Source organism: Colletotrichum fioriniae (assembly GCF_027942845.1).
Source record: "Colletotrichum fioriniae strain IMI 355084 chromosome Unknown scaffold_1, whole genome shotgun sequence".
In the NCBI taxonomy this organism is placed as follows: Eukaryota; Fungi; Ascomycota; class Sordariomycetes; order Glomerellales; family Glomerellaceae; genus Colletotrichum; species Colletotrichum fioriniae.
Window position 1 is genome coordinate 6,660,435 of NW_027076837.1, and position 13,717 is coordinate 6,674,151.

The following is a 13,717-nucleotide window of genomic DNA, read 5'->3' on the forward strand; positions in this document are numbered from 1 at the left end:
CTAACCCGAGCAAGCGCGATCTGCGTGGGGCGCGATTTCAGCACGCGACGGCACTGACCGCCCAACTTAAGGAGGTCCTTTGGGACAGGGATTTATATATGAAAACAGGAGAAAGAGAAAAACCACTTGAGCAATAGGACTTGCCCTCAAATAGATAGTGGCAACTCCGGTCACTGTCTGTGCCTTCCTTTTGGACATCGACCTCGGAGCTTCCCAATTACCAACAAGACCCCTAGGCGAGCCGACGTAATTGACGTTAACGGGCTCCTTCCCGGCATAGGGTTTCCCTCTTAAGCCTCTGGGCATCTCACCCCACCTCGCATCTTGCAAACAAAGACCCTTACGTTCCTTGCCTCACCTGCCTGCCACCTGCGTCCACGCAAACACTTTTCCTACCTGCCTACCTACCTACCTATCTACCTGCCGACCTGCCTACGCGCATCCTTCCAACGCACTGATCGAGTATGCGGTCTGGACATGATCTCACGTGCAAAGGAGACGACAAACACAGATCGACGTTCGATTGAGAGTCCACACTTCGCCCACCAGAAGAACCATGTCGTCGTCATCCTTTCGACGTTCCGAAGACAATGGTCATTACAGCAGCCGCTACGACTACAACGATCGCCGGGATGGTGAAAGAGACCGCCTAGGTCGTGATTCTCGATATTACCGTTGTTCGCGATCACGATCCCGTTCAGCGTCTCGGTCATCACGATCTATGTCACAATCCCGTTCTACTTCGCCAGACAGGCGGACCAGAGAGAAAAAAAGAGACAGAAGCTGGGATAGAGACCGGGACCGAGAAAGGGACCGGGGAAGGGAAAGGGACAGGGACAGAGATAGGACGAAGGATCTTGACCGCGACCTGAGAACACAAACGGACTTGTTCAGGCCACCGTCGACCACCGCTTCACGAGCTACCATCCCTCCTCCCCGTGGCCCACCCACAAGAACGTTTTCCTCGCCAGTCCACAGCAGACCGGGCATGTCAATAGACACCCGATCTAACCGTGGGTCAGAACAATGTAAGAATAGAATATGATTCACTTCAGGGCGCCGAAACTAACCGTTGCATCAGCATCATGGAAACCCCCAGTGCTATCGACGACACCAGCATCTTCAGCACAACCAACCCCTCGATCCGCGAACGACACGACAACAACGGTCAAGATCACCGCATCTTTACGACAGCTTACTCGGCGAAGTAACGAACAAGGTGCAATTCGGTTGCGGAAAGATGTAGTTGACGCACGTGCCAAAGCTCGGGAGAAAGAGCATGCCCAATCGCACGCTAAATATGCCGAATTCCCCTCCCTGAAAGACTACCATCGAAAGCTTGAGAAAAAAGACATCGAAGACCTAGATCATTTGGGAAAGGAGATGAAGGATGCGGACCAACAGTGGCAGGCTTCGGCAGAGGCATTTGCTGCTACTCTGCTTCAAGCTTGTACTGAGCTGCAACAGAAAGACAAGGATCGTCGCCTCGTTGCTCCTAGTACTTCGGACGGACTCGAGGCACGACTCACTTCACGCCTCGATGCGCTCGAGAGCAAACATAAAGAAACAGCTGCAAAGCAGCAGAAACAGATGGAGGAACTTCGTAAAACCCTCTCAGTTGAGAGTGATGAGCGAAATGCTCTTGGCATCGAGAACGAGACGCTGAAAAAGAAGGTTCAAGAGCTTCAGGACCATTGCCAGTCTCTGAGTTCCAGGGCCGATGATCACGACGCATCCATCAAGCAGCTGCAAGAGCCAAAGCCAGATGTCGCGCCGCCTCGTGCACCACCAAGGGAGAATGGCGTTACATCGGAGGAACTGAAGGCAATCAAGACGCTCATGGCCCAGCACGAAGATCTAATAATGTTCTTAAAGCTTCAAGTATCTGAGCACGACAACAAGCTCGGTGAGATGGATATCGACCTGATCAGCGACAGTTGTGGTGCCATTGCGACAACGCTGCCAAGACTGGAACAGAATGTCAAGAAGACTGCTGATGATGTGACTACACTTCAGTCAAAACACATGATGCTCGGATTGGATGCAGAGGTCATTCGATCCAGTGTCCAGCAGTTGCGGTCTAACATTGAACAAGGTATTCAGCAGCAACGTTCCGACATCAACGAGATCCAGGCAGGCACTGAGCAGCTTAAATCCGAGACTGCCCAACTGAGGTCCGGAGTAGAGTCCCTCAGAACTCAAATGAAGTCGGAAACAGAATGCTTTAAGAAAGACGCTCTCAATATCAAGTCTGACACTGAGCACCTGAAGACAGGAGCCCAGCAGTTGAGATCCGACACTGACCATGTCAAGAAAAATGTTGAGAAAATTGAATCTGTCATCGAATACATCAAGACAGAGGCTCAGCAATTAAAGTCAGAAATGACTCAGTTCCAGTCCAACATGGAGAAACGTGCTGCGGATATACCACGTCCACCAGACGGCGACAAGTTCCTGGCAGTCAGAACCTTTACGACCATGAACGCCACTGTTTTCAAGACATTTAGTACCTGGATCGAGGATGTAAAGAAGCGAATCGACGTTGTTGAGCGCCAAATGCCAACGCTACGGACGGACGCGGTTGCCTGGACTCACGTAAAGACGCTCGAGAAAGGATCAGACCAGAAATCGAGTCGTAGTACTGAAAACAGCCGCCTGTCGACCCCAACTAATGACTTGAAGGTCGATCAATACGAAGGAAAGTTGAAGGACTACGATACACGGATCAAGGTACTTGAGGCTGTCTCGAGGCAGAGTCCACGTTGTTTGGAACATGATGCTTCAGAGCCAACCAAGACTGCGGATGTAGCAGCCAAAAGGTGTGCACCCGATGATTCGGCCTCCATCAAGCTTACCATCGACGCATTGAAGGAGCAGTTGTCGATGATCGATCAAAGCATCAAGGCAATCTCTGAGTCGGCCAAGTTAACGAGCGAAAGCCAGGCTAGAGACTCTCAAAGACTCCAGTCACTGGAAAGCCAAGCATACGATTTCCGGGCGGATCACCAGCGCTTGGACGACTTTGAGCAACGATTCGCGACGACAGAGGAAAGGGTGAAGGCTTCCGAAGACAGGATGGATTTTGTGCAGCATAACATCATGAATGTGGACGCGCAAATTAACAACTTGACGACGGAGAGCCTTTACCAGGCCATTCTGCAGCACATTGACAGATACCATCCTACGGAAGCCGCAGTTGGACCCAAGGTAGACCAGATGGCCAGGCAGGTGACAGCCTATGAGCAGAGACTGCTCTTCTTGGAGAGGCAGATGACGTTGGGCGATGAGCCTGCGAATAAGAAACGGAGACTGAGCTCTCAATACGGGCCGCTAGCAGTGACCAATGGAAGGCATTGAGGAGAAAGAAAAGGAGTTGATGCATCGCGCATTTTGAGTTCAGCAAGATACCAGGGAAGACGGCGCAATGGATCCTGTTACGATACCAAGGTTGTACTTTTCACATGGACAGAAGAGAGACATCATCATAGCTAGCTACCATACTTTGGTAACTTGCCTGTAGACATATCTCTAGATTAGATAGAGACTATGCCAATGGCAGACGCCTATATTTCAACGACCTGAGTTATTACATTATCCGCTGTGATGATGTAACGTTTGTCAATAGGGCAAACGCCTGTCTAAGAAACCCGTTACGTGTGACAGCGCTAAGTTGTCTTTGTTGAGAAATTCTAAACCGCTTAGATTCAGAATGCGTCGGCTGTGGGGTGTAGAATGATCCGGGCAAAGCCACAATGAAGCACATTGTCTGCGTGGTGAGCAAGGTGCCTTACACTGGATGCAGACAGGTAAGGCAGCCTTCGTCGGTACCTGCAGATCATTCAAACAGCGAAACAAACAAGTTGACTAAAGTAGACAATGCATGCCTTAAATCGCGACAAAGCTGTGGGCTTCCTGAGGTCTTGGACTGTAAGTTGAGCTACGGGACGCTATCGGAGTTTTTCTCCGCGCCCATCCCTTTTAAACAACGCCATGAATGAAGTTGGATCTGCGCGGCGCCTCCAAGCTACATGGGCAACTTGGGTAAGATAGGTTTAGGTTGGGTTCGTAAAGGAAAGCTACTTAAGTTTCTGTGGCCCCATGGTCGGCGGCACGATCAGTGGTTTCCGTCGCTGAGCCCGCCGCCAGCAAGGGCAGGCAGGCAGGCGTCCATTGTTCCTGCTGCGTAGCGCCTTAGACTCACGGTGTGATGACATAAGCATCGGAGACGTAGACTGGCATGGGTACCTGACCAGATCATTCCAGTGCCCTTTAATTAGGGGTATTAGGATTACCTTATTGTAAGGTAGGTTCGTATCTTGTCCCGCGCGACTGGGTGCGGATGTTGGCTCAAGCCTCAAGTTGGGATCCCGTTCCCTCAGGAAGCGAGCAGTGAGCAAGCACGCGCCGCACCCAATTCTCTGGCGGGGGGGCAATTCACGGTTCACCTAGGTGAGGTGGTGAGGTAAGTGGGTAGGTACCTTAACGTACCTTAAAGCAAGGTAAACCAGATCGCCAGAATGTCGCATTTTCAATTCCAGTCCTGGTTGGCGCACTTGACACCACCACCCTAGCGGCCGTCTCGCATCATCTGCGTCCAGCGGTTGCCTTCCGGGCCTGTCATTGGCCTGAATTCGCCCGCGAGATAGCGTGTGTCTCCTTGCCTTGCTTGCCTTCCCATAGTTGCGCTGCGCTGGCTTCTGCCAATCCTGCCTGGTTCCTTCCCTGCTAGATTGTGTCTCTACCTGAATTGCCGTGATTCTGACCTCCATCCCACTTTTGAGTGCCTTCCATGTTAGGTTGCCTGTCGTACTACGTACTTTGTATACCTTACTACGTGCTTACCATACCTTAAGGTAGGTACGGTGAATGATAGGCAAGGTACCTACCTATGGTGAAGGCTTGACCTGGAACCCATCCATCCATCCATCCAACTGGGCGCACCAGTGGAAGTACCAGGTCAGGCTCGGCATCCACCTTTTTCTCCCCTCCCACCCAGACCCCTTTGCACCATCCGCCTGGGCAGTCCAGTAAGGTATTGTGCCAGTCCCCCCACCCAGTCCATTCAGTGTAAGCTGAGCACTGAGGTGAGGTGAGGTCCAGTGCCTGCCACGCGAAAGGTACCTTCCCTAAGGTATGTACGGATAGCGAGTGGGCAATGTCCTGGACCTCCCATCCACGTCCAAAATCCACACTACTCGCGAGGTCCCGTCCACCGTCTCTCCAAAAGATCCGCGACCTCGACCCTTTCCAGCACCATCTTCTACCTTGACCCTTGTTCCACCCCGTATCATCGACCTGCGGCACGTCGTCCCGTCCTCAACCCCGTCTGGATCCGGCGCAGGTTGCAACTGAGGTGTCAACTGCTGGCTTACCTTCCTTACCTACCTTACCTTACCTTACCTTCACTGTCAAGCGCAGGTGGCTCCTCCCTCTGCTCTGCTAGGGACGCTCTTACACTTCCTCGCACCGACCCGAACCTCACCTCAACTCGCGTCTTCGATTGACGCAGCTGCACCTCACTTTTGAGCGCCGCGTCGCTACGAGTGAGCTTGGCTTGGCTTGGCTTCCTTTCGTTTCGCATCCCATCCCAACCCATCAAATCAACCCCCCAGTAGCACGCCACGTCGGGAAATGCGCTGCGGCTCCTCTTGACCTCCCGCTACGCCTGCTGCAAGGGTTGATGTTCGGACGCTGCAATTGCATACACAACTGCCACGACTACGACCACGGTCACGACCCCGACTGCCACCACCGCACCAACTCTCCGAGCACAACTGCAATCTCGCTCAACACATAGCCCGCGTCGCGATCGCCATCGTCGCATCTTATCAGCGCCGCACTCATCGCCTCAAGCTTCATTGACGCCATCTGCTTGCGTGTCTTTCGATTCCTCTCAAAAAAACACCCCAACTCCGACCGCCTCATCAACCTAGGTAGCCCCAGATAAGGGCGGCATCGCACACCCACGTCACGTTATCACGACATATCCTCATCGGCGCCCAAACCAAGTCAACAACACCAGCTTGCCTAATTGTCGGCGCATATTGCCGCCGGCTCGAATCAATACATTCGTGGGCTGCGGAGAGAGCTTTGTGCTCTACTCCGGCGCCCATTCCACCCTCTGCGTCACCCATCGATCTCGCATCGCCTGCCAACCATCGCGGGTCTTTGTTGTTTAACCTCAATCCCGACACTCGCTATCCAACCACAATTCATCCACACCCATCGCACCGCGCCATCCCGCTCTCTTGTCTTGCGCTCCCGACCGCGCATTTTGCGATCCGTGTTTCTACATGCCCCCACGGCATGCAAACACCACCAAACCATGGAAGCAGCGGCGAAAAAGGTCCAACTGCTGGCCCAGCGCATCCTGCCCGATCGACCGCATTCTCTTTCCATGAACCCCGACCAACGCTTTCGAGTTCCTCCCGATCACAGTAAGACCTTCGAGGAGTTCAAGTATCCGGCTCTGCAGTACATGACGCTGTTATCCGACGCGGATCGCGGAATGCTACTAACTCGCGCGTACCATGATATGCGCGAAGAACCTCCGATCCCACCAGCCGTCAAAGACTCGAACGCGAAGATGGAAAGGAAGAACGTGACGAAGCTGTCACTGAGTGATTACAAGAACAAACAGAAGAAGGTGTCGGATTCTCCTCCCGATTCCGGATCGACGCCGAAAACCGACGTCTCGCGAAAGGAGAAGAACGTGGTAGAAAGTCGGATTGATCGCGAGCCCAAGAGGCCAGACGCATACAGAAATCGGGAGCCGGATGCATCAAGGGATGTCAAGGCGCATAAGGCGCGCGACGGCGCCCACGATGAAAGGTAAACCCCTCGCGCCCGTCTCTCCCAACGTACTGTACTCTACGTCTAGAGGCTGACTGACCCATTCTAGAACGAGCAGACCTGACGCAAGATCCCGGGCAGCGCAAGATAGCAATGATACCCCAGAGAAGAGGAAAAGAATCGCGGATGTGGACGGCGAATTGCGACCTCAGAAACGAGCGAGACCCGAAGCGAGCACACCGCTCGACGAGCGATCTCGGACACCTCGAGACGATACGCCGAAGAGAAAAGAGATACACTCATCACAAGACAGGACGCCACAAAAAGACGGGAAGTTGGGCACAAGCTCATCTTCATTACCAAACGGGCGGTCTGCTTTAAAAACAGCCTTTGGCTCAGGCGCGAACAAGTCTCCCATATCCCGTGCGCGAGGAGACTCTATCAATGGCAACAAACCCAACCCCTCTTCGAGCGGTCGGGCAAGAGCTGATACGGCGTCTTCGAGGTCAGCAGTTCCGCCGTTACTATCTCCATTACACCTACCGAACGAATCCGATTCTCGATCGAAAGAGAAGAGACGAGACGATCCTGGCGAGCACAACCGGCCGCAGAAATCCTCACGAGCAGAACCACCTCCGCCTATCAAGAGACCGAAATCTCCCTTGAAGCTTCCGGAGCTACTTTCCCCGACACTACCCCCATTGCTCGAGGAAGAATTGGCCCGGATGAAGAACACACCGACGAAAGGCTCCGACACAAGCCAAAGAACGCAACCTCCCGATTCCCCCACAAACGGCAAGAGATCACACGTGCTAGTGAAGGAGGAGGAAGATGACCGAAAGGAGATCAGAGGGAAGGAGCGGCCGAAGGAAAAGCCTCGCAGGTTTATGGTGACATTGAAGTACAGCAAAAAGTACACCAAGTCGGTGCAGAGGCTACTAGCCCTGGGGCCCCCAAGGAAAGACATCAAGAAGGAGCGGTCAGTGAGCATAGAGCCTCCGCCGCCGCAGGCACGGAAGCGACCGATTACCAGCACGGAGAATGTTGGCGATTCGATAGCGGTGAAGCGACCTCGGACGTCGGAGATCACGAGCTCCAAGCTAAACGCGCCCTCAACTCCATCAAAAGGAGGGGCTACATCGATGTCGAGGGTGGCGTCAAGCAACTCGGTCAACACACCTGGAGACGGCCACAGCCTAACTCCCGCGCCGCCATCATCAGACCGAGATCGACCGCAGACTAGAGACGACAGCAGAGAAGCCGCGAATCCTCATAGGGTCCAGGCGCTCCGTGACCGCTGGAGCCGGTTCAGCAGACTCGGCACCAAGCTGAAGCATGAGCGCGATATATTGCTAGAGCGAAAGCACGGCGACCGCGGCGCTCCCGTGTCGGACTATGACATCAAGCTCAGCATGATGCTCGGACTGGAAACGGCGATGGCATTCATGGTCAGCTTCAGAGCGTTATTCGAGTCAAGGCGGATAGAAAACAAGGCTCAAGATCCTAAGCAGTGGAGCAGCATTCTACCGCTTCTGAATGTCATGCGCAACGATGTACGAAAGAGCAAGCCATTGGAGGCACTGTTTTGGCAGATGCAAGGCGTGATTCACGAGGAGCTCATCAAGTGCTACTGGTCGCTCGACCCGGCGACGCACGCGTTACACATTATTGGCGCAGAAAGAGGTCGATCAAATGTATGGAAATCGGCATACGACTCGGCGGAGCGCGTCGAAGCCTCGGCGATGCGGACAAACATGGGCCCGTGGACGAGTGTGGAGGAAGCCGTATCGTCGGCTCTCAAGATTATGCGGCGCTGGGCGCAGGAGGAGGGCGTCTCGTGGCGCGCCGAGGTCACGGTATCAGCCGCCAACGGAACGTTGCCATAGTATGGCGACGATGGCGAGGCGTCGACTCTGGTCGATTCCTCCTTTACCACGGCGGAGAGCTCGTCGCCTCCGCGTAACGAGAGCGTCGCGAGCGATTTCGGTACACCCACAGACAGAAGGATACGGGCATTAGGGCCCTCCTAATGACATGTATTATGAACCAAGTCAACTGTTGTCCTTTTTATCCCTTTCCCCTTTTGGTGGATGACGGGGTCCGGAGGCTGGTTATGGCGAGAATGGCGTTTTCTGTCGAGAAAGTATGGGCGGTAGCCCATCATGTATGAAAAGAAACACAAGTCACCCCGAGTCTCTTCAAGCGAGCACGCACACTTTTTCTTCACTTTGTCTGATATCAAGTCCAACTCGACGGCCTTTCGGTTTTTTTGTTTCCTCTCTATTTCCTTTCTCTAGCTTGGCGTTCAAGGGGGGACAATTCAGGACTCTGTGTGTGTCTACGAACTCTGTGTCTACGGACTCTGTATGCGTGTGTGTGTGTGTACATATAAAAAGAGATATCCCTCTACCGGACGGCTCCCCTTGCGCATCTCTCGGGCTTGATGTTTGCGGAAAGGCAAAGGCAAAGGCTTGGGTTGATGGAGGACAGGGGAGTACCGAAACGAACGGCTTCGTCTCAAATGTAAAGTGGTCGTTGTACCCCAGTCGAGGATTCCTGATTTTGAAAGTTCAATGCAGAAGAGGAATCAATACCCATTCAAACAAGATGCTGTGACATGATAGTAAAGACGCACACCTTCTTTGAGGACCTTGGTGGAAGCGGCGACGCGAGGAGGGGAGGGGGAAGCAAGTTGTCAGACGCGAACGTGGAGCGACCCCGCACTGGCAACCCCTCACAACTCTCAAGGTTGTCACATCTCATACATGCATACAAGCAAGGTAGCCCGCATAGCTAAACTTCATACATGATCTGACACGAAAAATGCCATGTCAACTATGCTTGTTCACAACATGATCTGATTGAAGAATCCGAGCTTCGAGTTACACTCTGGTCACTTGGCATTGGGGTGGACTGTGATGGGTAGGCATAATCTATTTCATAGACGTCATACGGACATGTATTCTGGGAGCGTTTGTTTGTAGGAAAGAAACAACCATAATCCTCCCTGGCCTTTGCGGCCCTCCCTCCTGAAAGACTTGCCCATCTTCATTTTACTGCTTTTGTTTGTGGTCGTTGGTATATCATCTCATTAATGGACACTTTCGGTCCTGTTTCCCCTCCGCGACAGCCTCATGTGTACCGCACATTTATTTGGAGGCGTCAACCTTGGCAACGTGGGCCAAGAGGTCGAGGACACGGCGGGAGTATCCCCACTCGTTGTCGTACCAGGAGACGAGCTTGACGAAGTTGTCGTTGAGGGAGATACCGGCCTTGGCATCGAAGATGGAGGAGTTGGGGTTGCCGATCATGTCGGTGGAGACGACGTCGTCCTCAGTGTAGGCCAAGACGCCTGGAGATAGTTAGCTTGTGTTTATGTGATTCTGGTGGGTTGGGATTGTTAGCTTACCCTTGAGGGGACCCTCAGCAGCCTCCTTGATGGCGGCCTTGATCTGGTCGTAGCTGGCGCCCTTCTCGATGCGGGCAGTCAGGTCAACGACGGAGACGTTGGCGGTGGGCACACGCATGGACATGCCAGTGAGCTTGCCGTTGAGCTCAGGAATGACCTTGCCGACAGCCTTGGCGGCACCAGTGCTGCTGGGAATGATGTTCTGAGCAGCGGTGCGGCCACCACGCCAGTCCTTGGCGGAGGGACCGTCGACGGTCTTCTGGGTGGCAGTGTAGGAGTGGACGGTGGTCATGAGACCCTCAATGATGGTGAACTTGTCGTTGATGACCTTGGCGAGGGGAGCCAGGCAGTTGGTGGTGCAAGAAGCGTTGGAGATAACGTCGGCGCTGCCGTCGTAGGTCTTCTCGTTGACACCCATCACGTACATGGGGGCATCGGCAGAGGGAGCAGAGATGACGACCTTCTTGGCACCGCCCTGGAGATGGGCCTTCGCCTTGTCGATGGTGGTGAAGACACCAGTGGACTCGACGACGTAGTCGGCGCCGGTGTCCTTCCAGGGGATGGCGGCGGGGTCACGCTCAGTGTAGAACTTGACCTTCTTGCCGTTGATGACAAGGTCGTTGCCATCCTGCTGGATGTCGCCGTTGAAGATGCCGTGGGTGGAGTCGTACTTGAGCATGTAGGCCTGTGATGATTGTCTGTCAGCAAATTTTGTTTGGGCTGTTTCTGCATGATTGTGTCACGTCGTATCATTACAACAACGAGCCCAATCGAAACCTTGGGTCCAAAGAGTCGAGAGTACTAGCTCTGACTCTTTTCCCGTGGTTACCGATGAAGCTGGTGTTATTGTAGCAGACGTGATATCATTATGGAGGGGTAAAGTGGGGGTGATACTCACAGCGTACTTGGTCTCAATGAAAGGGTCGTTGACGGCAACGATCTCGACCTCGGGGTGCTCAACGGCGTTGCGGAAGACAATACGTCCGATACGACCGAAGCCGTTGATGCCGACCTTGATGGGAGCCATGTTGTCTGATGTGATTTGTATTTAGGGTATGTCTGGCGGTTGAGAGAGTTAGTTGAGTTTTCTTGGGGCGTTGGTGAAGGACGGGCGTTTCCGATGTGTCCAAGGTAGGCGGGGTATTTATCGCGGTAGCGGGGTGGGGTGATGAAGACACGAGGTATGTAGAGCTTGAGGGAGCTATCGAGAGCTAGGTCTTACCTTGAATTGGGATCACGTCGGGTTGTTCGACGAGGTCAGAGATGGATTGATGTGTAGTAGAGAATTTTCAATGGCAGAAGAAGGAAGGAGGAAGGAACGAAAGAGATGGGAGGTGGTGGAAGGGCGCGCGAGATATAGTAAATTCGGTTGAGGGAAGATGGTGGGGTGGTCCTCCTCCTCCTGCTGGTCGATCCAACGCAAGGCCGGCGGCCATGGCAAGAGCAGGCAAGAAGCAGGCAGGAGTGGGAGTGAGAGGTTCAAGGCGGATCTGACGCAAGTTAGGGAGGTACCAGGTACGGCCACTCCGCAGGGGGGGTCCAATGGGGGGTAATCCAGACGCCCCGAGAACGGTGAGGTGACTCGGCGATTGAAGGTGGTGAATTGGTGGTGATTGCCCGGTCGACGCCAGGTGGTGAGGTGAATTGGGTGAGTGACACACTTTTTCTACTACATTAGCTGAGGTAGGAGGTACCTTACCTTACTTTGTGCTTGACCGGGCTACTAGAGCTCCCCCCGTAACGCGTGTCTCGTACTCCGTACCTCTCTCTCCATGGGTATCTCTCCAATACTAATTCTGTCTTCTCGTTCTGAGTCCTCAGTCCCTCTCGTTGCCTCTCACCCACTCAGTCCAAGCAGGTGCCAGTTGCGTCTTTTTACGGACATGGCGGGGCATGGGCATCCAGCGGGAAGGCGCTGCTACCGCTTGTGGCGTTAGTATGATACCCTCCGGGTACTTGATGGTTTTCTGGACCAATTGCTATGATGGGATTGGAACACAATTATGGTGGGATGCGATGCGTTGTTGTTTTACCAATCCAATCTACTTTGCCTAGAATTATTACCTTACTGCGTAGTTGCTGATGCTTGGAACAAGTCCGGTCCATCTTGCGGCTTGCCATCCCAAGACCCCAAGCTCGGATGGGATGCAGGCGCAGGCTGCATTGTTTGACGGGTCTGTCTGTCGTGGCGTTCGATATCCCTCCCCCTTCCTTCTCACTACATTTTTGACACCTCAACTTTGTCTGTGCTCCAGCCTTCATCTTGCATCTTGTCCGTATCTCGGGCATATCTCATGATGCACTAACTACTCATCAATAACTTGTTTTCTCTCCATTCCAGCAACACTCTCACCTCATCCATATCCATTTCTTCAGCGGGTCATGGCTGGTGGTGTCACTTTCACCAGACAGACCGGACCGATCAACGACTCAAGCAAGAGCAGGCATTATCAAGGGTCAGGAATTGTCAGGTATGGAGGGGCATGGAGGGGCAGCTTTTTCCCTTGGTTTCCAGCGAGAAAAAAAAAAAGTCAGCTACGGCACCTTATCCCTGGCCCCTGCTCCTCATTGCTGGCCTGCCCCTCGTTACATCACTCTCACAGCTACCCCCTGGTCAAGCAGCAGCATCAGGTCCGATACCCCCGTCGACTCACCTTTGCCTTCCGTTGCACGCTTTGCACGCTTTGCTCGCTCTCACACCTCACACACACTGCCACTGCCACCTCCATGCAACATCTGCCCGTAGCACCGTGGCACCGTGGTCCACGCCAAATTCTCTGGCGTCTTTTTTTATGTCATCTTCTCACCGTTCCAGTTTATTTTGGTGGATTCTTGTTATTATTAACATCCTCAACTGGATTCAAGACACGACATGCCACAAGGTTCAAACAGCTCATTCGCACACCTCACCATTCATCCCGCGCCAAAGCTCCCACGGCCCCCCTTCCTCCGCCTCCTCCCCCTACACGACCCTGAGGTAGGTACCGTGTGGTCCGCTCGCTCCCACCACACTCTCTTACTCAAAAGTCTAGCTCAGCTTACCTCTAGATATTGAACCAAAAAAAAAAAAACAGACCCCAGCTCCATAAATCACTCAATGCTCCATCGCTCAACCCGCCAAGCTCGACTGAGCCCAGCTAATGAAACACGTTGCCTGGTGCATGAGGCACTTCCAGCCTCGACTCGACCGATTTTAGCTTAGAGAGATATGATGATCGAGAAGGCCCGTTTACGACTCCGTTCTCGGTCACCCCCAGATGGACCGCACCATATTTGGCTCCGTCGTCCGTGTTGGAGTAATGGACTCTAAGAAAAACAGATTGCGTGCAAAAGAATCTGAAGGCACCCATCCATGCTCGTCCAAACCCTTCGAATTCAATTGGGGAACTTGTACAGATACCTCGCCTACGAATGCCATCCACCCATCAATCCAATCCACCCATGACTGATGCGAAATGTACACGCCACCCAATTCTGCCACTCACAGTCTTGGCCGGCCGCTTCCAATGCAAAGTC

At 53.4% G+C, this 13,717-nt stretch overlaps 3 protein-coding genes across 3 annotated transcripts; 2 read left to right on the forward strand and 1 right to left on the reverse strand.

The window, feature by feature from the left end:
- Positions 1-1,085: 1,085 nt before the first annotated feature.
- Positions 1,086-3,357, forward strand: N0V96_001727 (uncharacterized protein; the record flags this gene model as incomplete). Its single annotated transcript, XM_065756305.1, has 2 exons — positions 1,086-1,167; positions 1,247-3,357. 2 exons carry the CDS (start codon positions 1,086-1,088, stop codon positions 3,355-3,357), a joined length of 2,193 nt encoding a protein of 730 aa, XP_065615545.1.
- Positions 3,358-6,325: 2,968 nt separating this feature from the next.
- N0V96_001728 (uncharacterized protein) lies at positions 6,326-8,678 on the forward strand (the record flags this gene model as incomplete). The annotated part of the gene is made up of 2 exons (XM_053192951.1): positions 6,326-6,831; positions 6,902-8,678. 2 exons carry the CDS (start codon positions 6,326-6,328, stop codon positions 8,676-8,678), a joined length of 2,283 nt encoding a protein of 760 aa, XP_053049482.1.
- A 1,263-nt stretch (positions 8,679-9,941) lies between these two features.
- On the reverse strand, positions 9,942-11,228 carry N0V96_001729 (uncharacterized protein; the record flags this gene model as incomplete). The annotated part of the gene is made up of 3 exons (XM_053192952.2): positions 9,942-10,144; positions 10,202-10,886; positions 11,100-11,228. 3 exons carry the CDS (start codon positions 11,226-11,228, stop codon positions 9,942-9,944), a joined length of 1,017 nt encoding a protein of 338 aa, XP_053049483.1.
- Positions 11,229-13,717: the final 2,489 nt, after the last annotated feature.